The sequence below is a fragment of the Siniperca chuatsi genome, linkage group LG4 (genome assembly GCF_020085105.1).
Source record: "Siniperca chuatsi isolate FFG_IHB_CAS linkage group LG4, ASM2008510v1, whole genome shotgun sequence".
Lineage (NCBI taxonomy): Eukaryota > Metazoa > Chordata > Actinopteri > Centrarchiformes > Sinipercidae > Siniperca > Siniperca chuatsi.
This window is the reverse complement of record NC_058045.1, coordinates 14,677,541-14,696,558: the sequence shown is the minus strand read 5'-3', so window position 1 is coordinate 14,696,558 and position 19,018 is coordinate 14,677,541. Positions and strand designations below refer to the sequence as shown.

The 19,018-nt window shown below is 41.8% G+C and overlaps 1 protein-coding gene across 13 annotated transcripts in view; it reads right to left on the bottom strand.

The window, feature by feature from the left end:
• Positions 1 to 19,018, bottom strand: part of frmd4a (FERM domain containing 4A) — a 104,817-nt gene that overhangs the window by 11,786 nt on the left and 74,013 nt on the right. For 7 of the 13 annotated variants that reach the window (XM_044194814.1, XM_044194815.1, XM_044194812.1 and 4 more), the window contains exons 3-13: positions 16,912 to 17,006; positions 15,198 to 15,290; positions 12,305 to 12,389; positions 9,990 to 10,046; positions 9,117 to 9,139; positions 6,965 to 7,048; positions 6,792 to 6,857; positions 6,638 to 6,695; positions 6,323 to 6,409; positions 1,600 to 1,676; positions 495 to 636 (exon numbers count right to left, since the gene is read on the bottom strand). In XM_044194814.1, coding sequence (XP_044050749.1) covers positions 495 to 636; positions 1,600 to 1,676; positions 6,323 to 6,409; positions 6,638 to 6,695; positions 6,792 to 6,857; positions 6,965 to 7,048; positions 9,117 to 9,139; positions 9,990 to 10,046; positions 12,305 to 12,389; positions 15,198 to 15,290; positions 16,912 to 17,006 — 867 coding nt within the window. Of the gene's footprint in view, positions 1 to 494; positions 637 to 1,599; positions 1,677 to 1,902; positions 2,283 to 6,322; positions 6,410 to 6,637; positions 6,696 to 6,791; positions 6,858 to 6,964; positions 7,049 to 9,116; positions 9,140 to 9,989; positions 10,047 to 12,304; positions 12,390 to 15,197; positions 15,291 to 16,911; positions 17,007 to 19,018 lie in introns of those variants that run through there. The other 6 variants (XM_044194813.1, XM_044194821.1, XM_044194809.1 and 3 more) reach the window with 3 other exon arrangements.

The window sequence follows — 19,018 nt, the reverse complement described above, 5'->3', positions numbered from 1 at the left end:
CGAGGGCATCACCTGAATGTATCGATTAGCGGAGCGTGATAAAACGGACTGAAAGACAAGAATTTGTGCATATGGTCAAAGCGGTTGTGTCTGCCCTGTATAAATGAGTGCAAGCTGCAGTCAGACTCTTACGATGGAGCATTACTGACATTTGTGCTATTTATTCTTAATTATATGTCAGTATTTGAGTGCATTAACTGTTACAGTAAGAATTATGGCCAATGAGCCCCTGTTGAATGTTTTTTTTTCAAAATAAATGACAAAAATGTTATTTTCTGCATTGTTTTGTTTTCCCTGCTGTACTGAAAACATACCGAACCGTGAACCCAAAACCAAGGTTCATACCGAACCGTGAATTTTGTGTACCGTTACACCCCTATTAAGCAGTTTAATTGCAACTTTCTTATTGACCAGGGTTGCTGAGTTTGCTGTATGTCTTGTACATTTCAAATCATGTCTGTGGTGTGTGTGCGTATGTGGTGGGCCTGACTGACCTTGCTCTGCTTGCGGTCCAGGTAGAACTGGTGTTGGCTGATGGCCATGGCCCAGATGGACTTGATGAGGGCAGGACAGGCGTACCACGTATGCACAGCGATGCCACTGTGACCAAATGTCCTTCTTGTCACCGACGCCCTACAGTAGGAGCGGACACAAGGCCTCCTTATACACACTGAATACAAAAGATGGCTACATATTTACAACAGTGAAAACATTCGAACCTGACTACAATACCGCAACAACTCATACAATTACTACTGCTGCTGTTAAGAGGGAGAAATATATTAGAGGCTTGAGAAAGAAAAAACCTGATAGATATTTTTTGCAAAGCCACACACGTCGTTCCTCATTGTTTACTCATCCTTATTTAAACACACATCTGTAGCTGAGCAACAGACCAGCTCACCCTAATGACAGCTTCCTTTAAAGAAAACACCACTGCTCTCTGTTTCACCCTGTCAGTCTCTTTTTCTCCCATTCCCTCCCTCCCCCTGTCTGTAGAATAACACTCCACATATACAGCCATGTTAAATAAACACAAGAGAGGTCACTTCCTCCACAAAACAGCATTCGCACAGCCATCTATCCTTCTGTGGTCAACTATCAAGGGTTTACCCTGTGTGTGTGAAAGCGCACATGTGTTTGTGCATGCATGTGGCTGCACAAGTGTGTTAATAATCAGCCTATCAATCTGTGTCAGGCTCCACCGGGACATCCCCAATATCTTGCTCAATTGCCAAGATAAATGCTGCAACCATTACTGAATTAGATTCCAATCTCTCCTTTCCTGTACTGTACTGTATGTAATTTGAATCTTAACACATTCACATATGGCACAGTGGTAATTTACAGTAAAAGCTACTGGAAGGTGTCCATAACTGAGGGAAAATTCTATCACTTCCAACTAGTAGCTGGAGAAAATTCAATCACAATAACATTCAATCACTAAACTAGAACTGGTACGAGATAATGATCATCCAACCAGAAGAGCTGAGTCTATCATGCAATTCAATATGTTTTTGAAAACACAGATAATCAAACTGTTTCAACAAAAGCACTGTAGCAAGTTGACACCATCTTATATTTGTGATATAAATTTACCTTCTGGGGTCATGAACTTCCACTGAAAACTTCTTCTCTCTGAAGTAGAGGTTCTCCAACTGACGCCATTGGAACACCTGAGGTTTAGGAGAAACACACACTCTTTAGGGCTACTCACACAAAAACATGCTTCACATTAAATCCACACAGCCTTCAGCCAAATCCTCTATTCTCTTCTCTGTATGTTCCCATTTGTTTTGAGAGAAAATGCAATGGATAATGAGGAGGAGGAGGAGAAAAAAAGGAAGCTGATGAAGAGGAGGAGTTAGGAAAAGAGAAGGAGGTGGAGGGAGAGAAGAGAACCTAGTCTGGGGCTCTCTGATCAGGTCCAGACCAGGCGGTCTTGTCCACAGCAGATCCCTTCGCTGGATGACCTCACTCTGGAGAAAGACAGCGTGAGAGGGAGGAGGCTTTCTTTCCTCTGCTCGGCTTTTCTTTTTGTCTCTTTTCCGTCCCCTTTATGAACCATCAGCTCCTCTTTAAATGCAGCCAAAGCCAGCTGGGTGAGAAAGTTTCCCCCAAGACGTACTCCACAGCATGTGTGTATCTTAAATCCTCCCAGACGCAGGGGAACAGAACGTTATGAGTTGGCGGGTGTTCACCATCTGTAGGCATGTGTGTGTTGGTGAAGAGAAAGTGTGTAAAGTTAAGTTTCCTCCTCTCCTGTAGCTTTGCTAGGAAGGTTGAGGAGGGAGGGGGCGTTTTATGCCTCCCCTCCTCCTGACCCCTCCTCCCTCCCTCAGGGACTGTGCTTCCTGCTCTGGGCTCTGTGGTTGGGAGGTGTGTGTGCGTATGTGTGTGTGTAACGAGGGGTCAGAGGAGGAGTGATGAAGGGGGAAAGAAGCTTTCTGTGGCCCCAGCAATTGAAGTACCCTAGCTTTGTTTAGTCAGACCCCTGTATGTATGTGCGCACACACACACACACACACACACACACACAGACATTCACAAAATCTGAGTCTGTTTCTTGTTAGAGAAAGAGTAGTGTGTGGGCTATTTCAGAACACAAGTGGGCCTGCATCTATCAGCTGGAGCAGACATGTGAACACACACACACACACACACACACACACACACACACACACACACACACACACACACACACACACCTCTGATGTACACTGACCAACCATTAGTAAAGGAAGTAAAACTAAGCAGCAAGAACTGACAAATGTGAGAAAAGAAACAAAGTATAGTAGAAGACCCAGCTATGACAGGATAAGGGAGGAAAAGAGGAGAAAGGGAGCTAAGGGAGGAACAGGTCACAGCCCAGGAATTTTAACAGTCTGAGAAAACAATGGACAGAGGGATGAGAGGGAGGAAAGGGGAGGAGGTGCAGAAATATTATGAAAAAGTATGTAAACACAGCCTAATGTATGTTTTTAAGTACTGTATGTGTTCACAAGCATGAAGAAAGAAAGTCAGCACTCTTATCAAAAGTGTTGCTGTACCGTACATTTTCAATGGAGTGTGAAGTGCTAATGTAGCATGGTGCTAAATATAGCGGGCAGGGTAGATAGTGCGTGAGCGACCATGCAAGTGTGTGTGTGTTGGCTACATATGGGACAGAGCTGGGGAGATAAGATAGGTGTTTGTAACTGTGTTCAGGCACGAGACCACTAAAGCTGTAGACTTTGATGTTTTAGGATAAGTTGTACATGTGCAAGGTGCAATTAAGTCACCCTCCAGTTTAAAATTAGACATTTTTGTTGTGATTTTGTGCTGTTTCAAAATGTTCTTCAGCTACATAAGCCGATTGTATTAACGAAACTGTTGTAGTCTTTATGACGCGACTGTGAATAGCGTGAATATCTGATAAAAACATGCTGACAGATCCTTTCTTAGGCACTCAGTCAAAGCCATTGGGTGCTTCTGTTCTTAGGGCGAGGGTGTAGCGTGTATATGCTATCTATCCTCTTCCTTTTGACTGTAAAACACTTGCACACAATGGCCCAAACACACACAAGCAGAGGAAGTGACTGGTCATTATTCATAAACAACTGGGATCTCATGTGCACAGACCCACGTCTGTCTCTTAATAATGTCTGCACCTAAGCACTCATTCATTACAGACGAAAAGGTCAGATCTGATAAGAGTGTAAAGGGCTTTCTTCGGTGTAGTGGACTCCCTGGGGATTATGGGAAGAATAGAAAGTCTAAATAGCATAGGCCAATATAACTGTAGTGAGGCCAGATATTATTCTTTTCTAGAACTGGACCTGAGGTTCTCAAAGACTATTGTTTCACCCATGGGTGGGGCTTTGGTGTGCAATACTATACCCACCAGTCATGGAGATGCAGATATACTCTGAGGGCACTTCCTGTTGTTTGTGTATTGGTTGTGGTGTTTTGGAGGGATGACATATATGGAAAACTAACCAGAACCGGCTGAATATGCCTATTTTCTCTAAATGAAACACAGACAGAAGCTCACTAAAGTCAGTGAGTGTGTACTCTCAATCCACTGCAGAAAAAAAAAAAAATCAATATGCAGTGAAATGCATGTGAGAAATCATAGTTTGCTGTGTTTGATTAAACCTTCTTGCGGCTTCTTCACAGTGTTGACATGAGCGTTTCCATGTTAGTAAGTCAGTCAACACACAGACCCTATAATCTCTGCATAAATGAATCAGAACACACTAACAAGGCATTAGTACGGTGTGTGGTTCAGTTGTAAACCCCTATCTGTGTGTACTGTATGTGTATGCATGTGGCCTGCGGTAAGCAGGGGAAGAAAGGTATTTTAACATCCTCAAATAAACGTGGAGGGTGCGATAGATGGTCTGCATTTAGAAACAACAGGATCTCCCCTCGTAAAAATACTAACTAATTAAACACAACTGTCTCCAGTACACTCACACACCTATTATACAGCTCAACTTGAAGTCACTTAGTCGCTTATTAATGAATAAAAAAGTTTTACTGCGACAAAATCTAGTAATGTCTCATAATTAGTGTTCTGCCTGAGTCACAGTACTGAAAACTTGAGCAGTGACAAGCTAGTGATTACACTCTGAGTCAGTGGTTCACTGGTACTGGACCGGCTGGCTGATTGACTAATCACCAAATCAGCTGCTCTTCCACTGGTTTGTTGAAATACCATACTATAACATATGGAAAGCTCCTAGTGTCTGTTCCTGTGAAACACTGAACAGCTTTGGAGAGAAGCACCACCCACCCTCTTCTGTCTACCTTATTACTGAGAAGAAAAAAAAACCTTACTGTGTTCACTGGGATTCAGTCAGTCTTGTGATATTGCATTAACAAGACATGCAGTCCACAAATCTCTTTTGGGTCAAGCTCCTTAGACTACATTCACACTTGTGAGGTGAGGAGGCCCAGTCTTACTCTTTCTCTGCTTCCAAATGTGTGTATGTGTGTGTTAGGGTGAGGGTGAAAGAAGGAGAGGAAGACAGTGAGGGGGTCAGTACTGAAGCTTAACGGACCAATGACTCACACTGACTGTTGCTATGGCAGCTGAATGCTTGATAAGTCTCTTGTGTGGGAATGCTATTAACTCTTTCTTGTGTGGGAATGCTATTAACTCTTTCATCAGTTTTCAACAGAAAACTGCAGATGAACATTTAACAGACAGAAAACAATGGCAAATTTTATGGGCGTGTTTGCACTGTAATATCATTACCGCAATATATTTTGTGAATCTGACCTTGAGACGGCACAGATAGCGGTTGCAAATGATGCCGCAATTCATTCTTTGTGAATTCGCCCCACAGTTTGTGACCTTTTCACAGGTTTACCAGCATGTTTTGGCGTTTGTGTGTGTGTGAATTCGATGTGAGATAGAGTGAATTGCATTGCAAGTGGACTGCATTTTTTTTCCATCACCATGGTGATTTAACACCTAAGCAGCCACAAGATTTGGAGTACTTAGGAATGAGGCAGGAATGGGGCTTAGTGGTGAGATAGTCATTTAGACTGGAATGCACTAATCAAGACGCACACACACACACACACACACACACACACACACACACACACACACACACACACACACACACACACACACACACACACAGAGCACAATGTTAGTGGCAAACAGGAAAGCTGTGGCAGACAGGAAGTATTCATCAGGATGGTGAGTTCAGAGTTCAGTCCCATTCCTGTGTGTGGGTGTGTACATTCAACACATACACTGATACTGTGAGCAACACAGTATCAGTGTATGTGTGTGAAAGTGTGTTGGTGGTCAGTCAGTTTGCAGGGATGCTGTTAACCCCATTAACACCCTATGAGACAAGGCTGAATGCCAAAGATCAAGGCCCTTAACATGACTGGGGGTCGGAGGTAAGGTGAGAAAGGCTTTCACAGATGACCCACTGGGTGCACTGACTGGAAGGAGGACACCATTCACAGAAAGGCAGAAATAAAAGCAGGACAGGATGCAAAACATTCCAAGACTGAATGTCTCCAGACAGTAGTATTTGTACAGCATTGTTAGTGCTCTTCCCAAACACAATATCCTGACTTACTAAATGAAAAAAAATGGACAGTGGTGACCATGAAAACAAACACAGAAATATGTCATAAATTTTACTCTGTGGCAAAATAGTGTGTTAATAAGGCTGTGTTAAATCACAACCTTTTGCGATTTTGGAAATTATACCAATTCATGTTTTTAAAGCTCATTGAAAGAGGGGCTGAAGGCTGTGCAGAGGACAATTTAGTTTGTGGTGCAGAGAGATCAGAGGGAGCATCATCTCACCTTTCTGGGTTTGACTTTGTCCTGGTGGTCATACTGAAAGATGCCTTTATAGCTCAGACCCAACCACCATGGGATCCCCTGCTTGTCCTAAAACACACAACAAAAACAAAATACCTCAGGAAAGGTTGTGCATGTGTGTGAGACTGACAGAGAGAGAGAAAGAGAAACTAAAAGAGAGACAAAGATAGAAAGACAAAGTACAAATAGCTTTAAGCTCCATCATGTCTCCAAATCCCAAACTGCCTGCTTGCAGGTCCAGAGTGAATAAAAATGTGTGTGTGTGAAAAAAGAAAAGGCAGAGTAGTAAAACTGTACCTTTACAGCATAGTAATGTACTCCATATGTGGGCAGAGACTCTACAATGCTCATATAACTGTGAGGAGCAGAAAGACAGACATGTAAGGGTTACAGAAAACACAGTTTTCCATACAGTGGACAAACATAACCAAAGACACATAAACACACTTACTTTACAATAGCTTGTCCTCTGGACTGCCCGCTGAGCTTCTTGTAATGCTCTATGACCCTCTCCTCACTGTAGGACATTAGAATAAAGAGAAAAAAGGAAAATTATTAAGAAGGAGAAAAGGAGAGCTTGTGCAATGTTGTGGTGGTTTTCTGGATAACTGACTAGTCTCTCACCAGTAGGCCAGAGATGGGTGCTCCTTTAGGGCCTGGGTGGGCAGAGCAGGCAGCTTTTTCAGGTCAGACCTGGTTGCATCATTACTGGGAGGAGGAAACCACAAGACATGGTCAACACTACTTCTGCAAGAACAATCATTCTCTGCTGTAGGCCTGACAGTTTCATTCAAAAACTGACTAGGCGATACCACTGAACGGTAGAAAAGGGAACATTTCAAATATTTAGTACAACAAGTTAAAGCAAAACAGAATATTTCCCAGAACTATCTTAGTAATGAAATGTTAACTTTGGTAAAATGGTGGGAAAGGAACTCTGTTTAGTCAAGAGAGAGAGGAATGAATGTTGATGGCCTAAATGCTCTTTATTTCAGAGACTGGGCGCTGTCTATCTCAGAACAGCTGCAGAGACACTCACTGACTGTTGGAAACTAGAGAGAAAAGAGGGACAGAAACACAGACACAAACACCAAAGATAAATAATGAAAGATAAAAGGAGATAAAAGCAGGGATGGAAGGGAAAGATAAAGACAAAGATAGTAAATGAGACAGGGAACCACGCAGAGAGCCAAAGAGACTTGGCCCCAGATTCAGTTTTCAGACCTCCAGTGGCAGGAGGTCTTAATACCCCTCTCTAATCCCCTAGCCTCTCTCCAGCCTTTGCTAAGGCCCCAGAGGATTGGGGAAAGCCCTGGGAACATGACAACCTATGAGCTAAAGCCCTGGAAGCGATCCCATCCACCCTGCCCGGCTGTTCCTCAATGTGTGAATGCTGCTGTGTCTGTGGACTGGTTGATATCCATTCAAGTAACTACTCATTAGGTATATGTGGTTGTGTGCACAACTTTGGCATTGTACGTGATGAAAGGGCAGGCAAGAGCTCAGTTTGAACAAATACAATGGGTGCACCATGGTATTGTGACATGTTCATCTTCACAAGCCACTTCTTACGTGTCTTAAAATCCTATTTTTCTTTAAGTAGTTTGAAATGAATATGGAAAGTCAACTTGTTTATAATGCAGAGTCATTTGTTGCAAGATTTTAAAAATACCTGTACATTTTTAGAAAGACGGCAAACAGAATAAGACTCATAAGGCTTATACTGTATGGTTATGAAGAGATATGCAGAGGACAGGATCTATGAAGATTTTAGAGATGGGAGGTATGTGTGTGTGTGGGAGGAAGGGGTAAGGAAAGGGGGAGGAGGGTGAAAGGAATGTCTCCAGAGTGTGTCACATTCCAGTCTGCTGCAGGATATTGTGTTTATTTACTCCTTTCACTGGTGGAAATGAGGTCAGAGGTGATGGCTGCTGTAGTATGTTATCTGTGCTACAACAAAGGGATGAGGGATGACATACATTTAGGCCAACATCCCACAGATGTACATGTGAAGAGCCACATGTGGAACGTAGCTCACATGAAACATGTACATGACTGGAAAGCTCCATTAGCTATAGGGTTTAACTAATGTGAGTTAAAAGACATACATTACTAGTGATATATTAGGAATGTATATGTATATATATGGTGAGCCCTGTCGTCTTTCATTACACACACATATTGACACACACACACACACACACACACACACACACAGACATACAAACACTGAAAAGAGTAAAAGTGGAACAGGGATGGCAGGAAAGAAGGAGGGAGGGATGTAAATAAAGCTCAGAAACAACTCAGTGATGCACTTCAGTGCTCAGGGGAGCAGAGGAGCAGACAGACCACTGACATTACTTCTATTGTCCCTCTGTCTGTGCCTCTCCCTTCTGAATGAGCATGTATTAACCCAACTACCCGTCACTAGGGAAGAAACTTAGAAGATGATACAGAATATCTGTTTTAAAATTGGAGAATAGTGTGGTAGTTCACTTTTTTCTTCAGATGCTAATATCTAATGAATGACATTCTTAATGGTTGGAAGTCACCTGTGTGGCAGCATGTTAGGGTTGTTGAGAAAGGCAGCTGGTGCTTTCCTCTTTATATACCCTTCTATTACCAACAGGAAGGGGTCTAACATCTTTTTTAAACAAATTGTAGCACCGTCCCTCTTAATCGACTCTATGACCTGTACTCTAACACCCCTAGCTACAACCTATAATTTCTTACATGTACATTGCATATAATCATTACAAGTTACTAGTGTTCTTACCTGGTAAAATCGCCTTTAGCCTCCTGTAAAACAGAAAGGGAAAGAGAAAAGTAGTAAGAGAAGAAAGGACAGTTTACATATATGGATATGTGAGCACTGAGCAGTGACCATAATATGTGTGTTTATGTTCTGTTTGCATAGGTGAATGTGCAGCCAGGCTTGCTGTGCTGGAATCAGAGAGAAACATTAAACCTCCATCTGGAGTGAAACCTCTGAAGGCCTACAGAGCAGATACCTGATACTGTACATCTGCACCTGCATAGAGGGCACACACACACACACACACACACACACACACACACACACACACACACACACACACACACACACAGACAAACCACTCAGCCCAGTCAATGTGTAACATGACCTTGCAGCATCATGGCTAATGGACTGACCTACTCTGAGAAAGGGACAGGAGAGAGAAAAGGCTGGAGTTAAGGAGAATTTGTGAAGTAAAAGAGTTTCCCTGCTGCTCTGTGTTATATTAGCACTGACTGACTGCACCAAGAATTTAGCTGGTAGCCAAGAATCTTGCTACCAACAAAGACAGTTGAGGTTTTCAGGATTTCAAACTTCCAAGTGTCACTACAGATTACTGACAGATTGATGACTGCATTAGATAATGTGAGTTTAATCATTGCCAATTATGACTGCAGTAGATAATGTGAGTTTAATCATTGTCAATTAGGATCAAAGGCTGGTGGAGACATTTTGGAAGAAAACTGTTTCAGAACTGTTTCAGAACTGTTTCATTGCAGAGCAACAGCCCACACAACAGTGTGTTTGGCTCCACGTGCCAATGCTGAAAAACAGATATCCAGACAGACATCCACACCCACACATACACACACAAACAAACACACTTTATCTTACTTGTAGAATATAGGAAGCCAATTCGAAGACAACATCACTGTCCACTTCAATAAGCTCCTGCAAGAAGAAGAGAAAAGAAAAGAGAGGACAGCAGCCATGAATGACACATTTTCCTACTGCTGGCAGCAATTAAATAAATAAAACACACACTGTGCCAATGTTGGGAGTAAATGATCATCGTCCATTGGATACAAGATGGGTCGGTAGGTCCTTTCATCTCCCTACCACTCCCCCTCCATTTTTCTTAATTTCATGACCTCTTCATGTGGATGGAGCGCAGAGATTAGAGGCAAAGTGAAGGGGGTTGGGAGAGAGGGTTTAGGGGTTGAGGGTAGGCATGGAGTTACTGGTTACTGATTAAACGTGGACATTCCTGGGGAAAAGGTAGAGGGATGGAGGATAAGAAAGCGGGGAGATGTAGAAGGGAGGAGGCAGAGAGGTGCAAGCATGGATGAGTTAATGTCTCTGTGTGAGAGAGATTTTAGGCTGCATTGAGATAGCTCCTTTAACGGCATGATGATTAGTATTGGTTTGTGTTTGTGCACGTATTCACCGACCATGTGCGTACATATACATGGGGTGCTATGTATGCAATGAGGGGGAGAAGGATAAGGGTTAGTGGGCAGTGAGTAGTGGGTCAAGTATGCCAGGAATGTTCCCTTTACAATCCACCTCTTAACTGGTTGGGAGATCAGACAGCCACGATGAAACACTAGAAAGAACAAACCCACCCTGGATGTACCACCCAGTGTGGCTCCAAATCGTCATATACTGTGTGTTATTGTACTGTATGTTTTCCCACGGCACAAGAAAAATGTTTCTCACTACTTATATAAACATTGATTGCAGAAGGTGAAAATATATCCTGATCTACTATATTTTATCTACTGTGTACGTGCAACATCTTTTCTAAAAATTCGATGTGATATTTCTTTTCTTGCTTTCTTTTTGCCTCTCTCCCTCCATAGGGTCGACAGGGTCATCTACTGCTGGAGCGGGTAAGGAGATCATTTGTACTTAACACTGTTTTTAGCTAATGTTCTTATCAGGGGTGACTTGTGATAAATGAGCAGACACGGATCTGATATCTCATTCAAAGACATTTTAACAGAGATACTGGTGGGACTGAATCAGAAACTGTCTGTTCTGGAACAGTCTCTCCCTAACTACTTGGTTACAAAGTCACTGTTATTCAAGTTTCAGTGTCTCCCTCATGGACACTACAGTAAGACAGATGCTTGTATATGGGGCTTGAACTCAGAGTGTCTAACAACTAGGCTTAAACTACACAACCTAAAGCATCCAATGTAAATTACTATTTGACAACATTAGTTACAGAGGGCTTCCATTAATACCCCTAGCATACAAGAAACCTGTGTATGAGGCACTATACTGAACATGCATTCAACAAAGTTTTGACCCATTAAAAACTTCAAACATTACAAGTAAGAAGAGCTGGCTCTATGTTCATTCATGGATGATACACTACATTAAAATGTACTAGATTTGGCTCTGATGAAGCTTACCACCACTGTCAGTACAGAAAATAATGGGTGACATTATCACAGTTTTCTATAGGGCTTTAACTGGGATGTTTTTGCCCCATTATTTCCACATACGCCCTCTTCTGGACTTAACAAATAACTGCTTGACACTGGTGTCACTGCATGTACTGTACACTAACCATGCTACACTATATCTATGTGCAGGGGTAGCTAATGATAAAAGAAGTGAGTTGTTAACTGTTGGGCATACAAATGGTCTTCTCTGAGTAGGATGTTTTAAGTCAATCTCCAAATGTGCAAATTATATATTTGTCAAAAATAATTCCAAGTGCTTTTTGCCTTTGGAATTTTCTTTTTGGGCAACTTGCTGTTAGTGTTTATTTAAACAGCTGAAATAAACGTGCTTACAGAAGGCAGTAAATGTGTCAAATTATTCGCTAGTTGCTGGAATGTGGTGCAGCACATAACATGATGGGTAACAGCTGATGCAAATGGTTCACATTTTCAGTGTGGAGCACCAGGATCCAAGCTGGCCTCTTCCTTTATAACCAAAAATGGGCTAATGAAGTGACATGCTTCTAACAACATACTCTGCATAACTCCAGCTTGAAATATACCCACTGAACACCTCCACCTTCTTCTAGCAAAAATCTTTAAGTCCAGAAGAAAACCTTGGTTTCAAATACAAAATTACAAAGTATTCCTACCACCCATATCTGTAAAATATTTTATACATACATACATCCCTCCATCATCAAAAGCCAACAGTATTAGGAATCATGCATTATGGCAACAAAATAATGAGTTTACCTTGTAGATGATGGACTTGGCATTTAGGAAAAACAGCTCAATAGTGGCATTGTCCTTCAGATAGGATATACTCTCTATGTAGAACCTGAAAACACAGAAGGAGAAACATAGGTTGACCTTAGATCCTATAAAGAGGATCAGTGAGTTTTATTTTGTATTTGCTTCAGAAACAAAAATAACACATGAATAATGTAGGAGAACGAGTTAAACATGCAGGCTATGGTAATGTCATTTGCCGATGTGACAGAAATGGTGCAATGACCAAAGTGACCAGAAGGGGGCACACCATACCAAAGGCTGACCCTGTATACCAACATCCTTTCACGTCCCCTTAAAACAAATCTCTCTCTCACCATGGTGGTTGGCAATGATCCATTATTAGTTTGTGAGTGTGAGCACATTCCATGATCTGAACGCACGCACACACACACACACATGCGTGCGCGGATTGAATGTGCACATGATGCACTTCACACATTGTCTGCCTCTCTGCATCATCAGCAGTGTGTAGTGATTCCACATGCACATACAGTACTTACACACACACACACACACACACACACTCTCTGTCACATACTGGAGAGAGAAGCACAGTAACCCAATTCTGGCAGAGCAGTGAGGAGGGAACTAACATAATAATGCAGTCTAAATTTAGCTTATGAATGCATGCAGAGCCAGAGGGGCGCTACGATGGTACGCTAGGAAGCTACTCATTGTTACCTCTTCTCTGGTGGAAACGTACATCAAAATACAACATATTAAACACCTTCAGTATATGACTTGATGTACTCCCACAAATGTTTATAATGTGACCTAAGCACATGCCCTTATGAACACGTGAATGAATGCGTCGATTTGTGTGTATGAGTATATCTATGAGTGAGAGAGATTGTAGGAGGATCAATATTGGTGGGCTTAAATCACGTTACCCATTGAGCTCCAAGAGAGAATGAGAAGAGTCTTGTCAATATTCAATGTGGACATTTAATTAAAGCCAGTGTTGATGAGACATACACACACTGCTAGCAAAGCAGCAAGCATGCAAAAAGGCACCCACTGAATCAGCAGGAGGTGGGCATCTGCCTAGCATTTATTTATTGGGAACACACGCATACAAACACTGCATAAGCATGCAAATACATGACGTGCTTGCACCTGCACAGAGACGCACATGCATCCACACACACATAAACACACAAAAAACCTTATATTGTGCTAATGAAAACAGTATACTCAGACTGATAATGGATTCAGGCTTGACATTTTGGCTGATAGTTGTTCCATTATAGTCCTGAATCTGCGTATGTGTGTGTACGTGTGTCTAAAAAATAGTGTGTGTGTGTGTGTGTGTGTGTGTGTGTGAGAGAGAGGGGGGTGTAGTCAGTGTGACATTTGGAGAGATTGAGGTTAGAGATTGGACTGAACTGTGGGAGAGAAGGGGGGATGAAGCCTAAAAATGGTGTCAAAGTTCACAATGTCACAGCACCACCACTACATCCTCAAACACGTATTAGTCTATGTAAATACACACACAGTGACCCTCACCCTGACCACCCCACCACCACCACAGACACAGTTGTTTTATATGGTTCTATAACTGACCTAAGATAAAGAGAGACGGTAAATGTGAATATCAATGCAACTTAAATGAAATAGTAGAGATGACTAAAACAGCAGCAATAGCAACCAAACATATGTATCTGCACATCTTTTAAAACAGTTAACAATGATACCATTGTTCACTAAATAGGGTGAACAATAGGTCTATGTGCTAAGAATACGATTTTGCTATACAGTCACCTCATTGTGTCATGACTTGAGCTGTGTCGTAAATGTCGACCTGGAAATGACTACTCAATGAGATTGTTAAGCAGAGTTAATGTGCTACTGTGCGTCACGTTACTATGTACGTTGCTAACCAAGGCTCAGTCCCTGGGGTGTATATGACATCAATGAGATATGTTGGGGACAGAGAACACCCGTGGACCCAAAACAAAGGCTTGGCTTTCCCTTTCGGGCTCTCACGGAGAGTGCATGTGTGTGAGTGTTTGTTTTTGGGCAGAGAGTTGGTTGGGAGGGCATTTTCATTTCAGCAAATCTCTTCTCAGGTCAGGTGCCTTTTTCTTTCTTTTTCAAATGCCTACTGAAGACACCCACATACACACAAACAGACTCTTTGACACTTTGTATTTCTGTCACATATACACACATGATCCAGTGCCTGTGTATATATGAGTGGGGCCATTGTATGAGCAGTACAAAGAGCTGAGAAAGGAAAGTGGGACTGTAGAGTGATTTCGTAACCCCGTAACAACAGGTCATAGAGTCAGAGAGTTGGCTTTAAATGAGGAGATGAGACTCCAATACAGCAACAGCAAGAAGAGCACACTGCAAGGGTACATGCCTCATCACAGGTTGAGTCAAGTACTAGAATATTTTCTACCCTGTTTAGCATTACATTGACAAGTGAACCTTTTACAAACGAGTCAGCAACAGCTCTTGTCAAATTGCTTCTACATAAACATGTATAGTACTAACAGAGAAGAAATGGTAAGCATTCGGCCATCTTGTTTGGAGTATGCCACTTTGTAGTCACCACAAAGCTATCTGATGGGATTTGTATGAAGCGCATACTAATAAGGTCCAAGAGGCTCATGATTGGCTGAGAGGCCCCATGGCGGGAGTTAAACACCGGGGTCAAAAGCAATTTCATAGGGGCCGTCATAACTAACCTTGTTAAACTGTTCCTATTACCACACGCATGGGCATACACAAACACATACACTGATGCACTCCCTTTCTTTCTCTCTTCCACACACATTCAAACACCATCTTTAATCACAGATCATGGAATGTGTAAGTTAGATGATAAAGTTAATGAAGAAAGACTCACCTGACACAGAAGTAGAGGATAATGGGACCAGACTTCTTGGGGAACTCGTGTTCTAATACCCTGCGGTCCAACTGCAGCCAACTAAAATGGCCCCTGATGAGACAAAACAACCGATTAATGCTATTATTCAGAGATGTCTGAATATCCATTAAGGATACACAAAAATTTCATCTTCATCTCATGAACATTCTCCTTAAGCCTCCATTTTTCTTTTCCCGTTACCATTTATTTCCTTCTGTTTTCCCCCACTTCCCTCCCCCTCTCCTCCATTGTCTCTCTCCCTCTCCAACAGAGAGAAAAACTACAGAAACAGCTTGTCACCCTGGTAACCCTGCATGGTCTCTTGAGCAACTGAGCAACATCTCTCTCAAACTCTCCCTACTTCTGTCTCTGTCTCTTAGTCCCCCCCTCCAACACACAACCTCTTTGACCCTTAAGCGGTTAGAGCTTAGGTGTCTGCTCTCCCCAGGCACATGCAACAAATCTACACATGATAGAATTAGCCCTGGGGGAGTAAGACTGCAAAGTTGATATTGCTTTGCTGGACTGACACTGGCTACAGTATGTATCATAGTCATGTAAATGCCATAGAGTAGAGGCCAGCCTTGCTTGACATCAGTGGGTGCATGAGATAAAACAAAAAGGAGAGAAAACAAAGGCCATGGCAAAGTTTGCCTGTATGTAAATCATTTGTATGTTTGCACGACTAGTTCTGGACTATGCTGTGGTGCTTGTCTTTCTAGGTCACCAAACACAATAAAACACATTTGAATGTCATTTTTTGCATTTCAAAGTACAGTTCTCGTAGAAAGCCTTCTGGCAGACATAGACTTGTGATCTTTTACTAGCCCAGAGCAAGACAGTAATAGCCTCATCATAACATTGAAAACATTCATAACTAGAGATCTTATCGTACATCACTTTATGGCTCAGTGTGATATTCATGATGATCATGATAATGTTATTTTGACCAGAATGAAGGCAGCCATGGCTATCTAGGTTTTTTAAGTTAAATGTTGAAATGTTCAAAGATTTTTTAAATCTAAGAGCCATTTCATTCCTAAATAAGCCTACACAAAACATAAACAAAACACAATTAAGTATATAAAGCACACTGGAAATTCATCTGGAGAAAACCACGCCAAAACAGCCACATTTTACTGCAAGATCTCTGAAACCATATTTAAAACTCAAATAATGTACTGGCAGCTGGAGTTTTCATAGTGGCACTTTTATACATGGTGCAGTGTCTTGCTAAAGTATTTGACAATAGCTTTTGTCTTTTCAAAGGTTTTTAGATTTTGCTAGAAAGGTCCAAGTGGGTACATGCAATTTCAGTAGTATTTCGTTGCTTAATGTTGAAATGAAACAAAAATACTGTTTTGTATAACAAACAGGTCTTGGATAAGACATGTATAACACTTTGAAAGCAACAATGTTTTAATAATAAAACCAAAACATAAATGTGGTTTGGCTTTTTGAAGTTGGTTTGGAAACCAAATCTGCTTCAACACATTCTGCTTAAAACATGACAGAGAATCCTCATTTCCACTTTTTCCACCTCTGTTGTCTATGACCATAGTGTCATTAACAATAATTACAAGCAACCAAGAAGTTCACTGGTTTTCTAAGACTGAAGAAACATATAAACATGTTCACATACACTCCACTGCACTGTAGTTCTTAATGGCATTAGTATTAGAATGTGACTTACGTTTCATCTGTGTATGCAATTCCAAAGTACTCCTTCTCCTTGAGGTTGAAGTGAGAGGCCACAAGGTCCAGCAGGTCCTTAGCCATCAGCTTGGGCTGCGGGGAGGCAGAAATATTAATATTGTTCTCCTTATGGTTTTATTTATCAGTTATAGCTTGCCTTGTGTGTGAGTGTTTATCACATTGGATTTTAATTGGAACAAGTACATGTGGTAGAGCTTTATTGTTAATGTATTCTATCAGCTATTGATTTACTGCTATGACTAAGCATTCTGACAAACACTGGGGAAAAGAGGAAAAGAGCAAGAGAGGAGGAGATAAATGAGAGAGAGAGAGTGAGAGAGATGGATGGAGTGTGTGGATGTTGCTGACAGTGCAGGTACCTTGCCCTTCCTCTCCCTCCCTCTCTCCTTTTCGCCTCTCTGACCCACACCTCTACTGCAGAGTCATGGCTTTGGGCTGTACTGCAGGGGGAGGACTGCAGCTAGCATAAGAGCTTGCTAGCTAGTTAATACTGGATACAGTCCAAGCTATACGTGATGACAACCTCCATTCAACACAACGCTCAGAGCATACAGAGCATCTTAAAGCCAAGCAGAGGCTGGGGACTGCTGCCATATGCTGCTGGTTTGTGACATCCTGAGTAACCCCACCCTGAGGTTAACCATGGGTGTGCCTCACTGCCTACGTTTTCATTACAAGCACACATATCTGCATACACATATGCACACACAAGCCCATACACAACATGAATGCATGTGCTGGGTACATACACGATAGAGGAGGATAAGAGGAAAACATACTGTGTGCAACCAAATATGCACACACACACACCACACAGCTACATGGGCCATAGTGTGCACATTCTTAAGAATCTCATCCTGAGGTCCTGTACTATCTACTCGCTGCACAACTACAACTTCAGTGACAGAAGCTACTGAGAGCTATTTAAAGAGAAGGAGGTGATGTCATGCAGACAGCAAGCATACACACACACACACACACACAAGCACACACGCAACTCCAATGACCTAGATCTAATATAAGTGTGACGCCTACAGTGATCCTGCAACACAAAGGCTCTGGAAAGAAGCAATAGAGAGAGCTTGAGGAGAAGCTAACATATAGGTTGATTCTGTCTATTCTCATGTATCAGATTTATGTACCAGCATGTAGTGTTGAACAGAGAACATGGCTACTGTAGTAGCTGATTCTGTCTCAATGTCCCTGTTTCTACAAAACCCTACAGTATTGATAAATGATCTATCTCCCATACTGCTATGTTAAGAAATATTGAGGTTATTATTAAAAGAAAACTTTCAAATGCATATTTACAGTAAGAATGATAAACTCACCTCTCTTAGCAAAGAATAAGATCATGAACATGTTCAACTTGTATTTATACTATGGTTACATGTAGTTTAATATTTCACAAGCAATGATTAAAGTGCTGACCTTAACTATGTTTAAGTCCAGATCTGTCTGACTCTGACACAAACTGGTAGTCCCATCCACAAAGGCTCTGATTGGCTCTGTTGTTTCTCATGAGAGCAACACTAGATCTCTTTGAAGTGCTCACAAACATTTTAGATGTGGAAATTTTAGGTCTGGAAGCAGTCTATCTTTATTGTATTAGCAGTAATACATGTTTTGGTTCAGTATGAGAAACATACAGTGGTGGTCTCTCATTACCACACAGCAGTCAACTGCCTTGGCAACAATATCAATTAAACTACATCCATTCCACCACAGCATAACAAACAATGAGAGGGGGACCGGGACACGTGGACACATACAGTAAGCTGTTGCAAAGATGATATGGAGACAAAATGAACCCCAGATACAATGTTGAACATAAGAAGTGCATGACTGAAGATGAAAAAGAACAGATGGACCCCTGTAAGGTTAGGCTGAGTTTCTTGCCTCAACATTGTTATGAATACTAAGCAGAATGTAAAAAAATCTCTCTTCAAGCGACGACTCACCCCTTCCACACATATACACACATTCCGACACTACAGCTTATCTGTGAGATGGCAGATACCTAACGGATGTGTAATAATGTTGTGGAAGATACCAATAGTGATACAGACAGTGAATGACAGGTA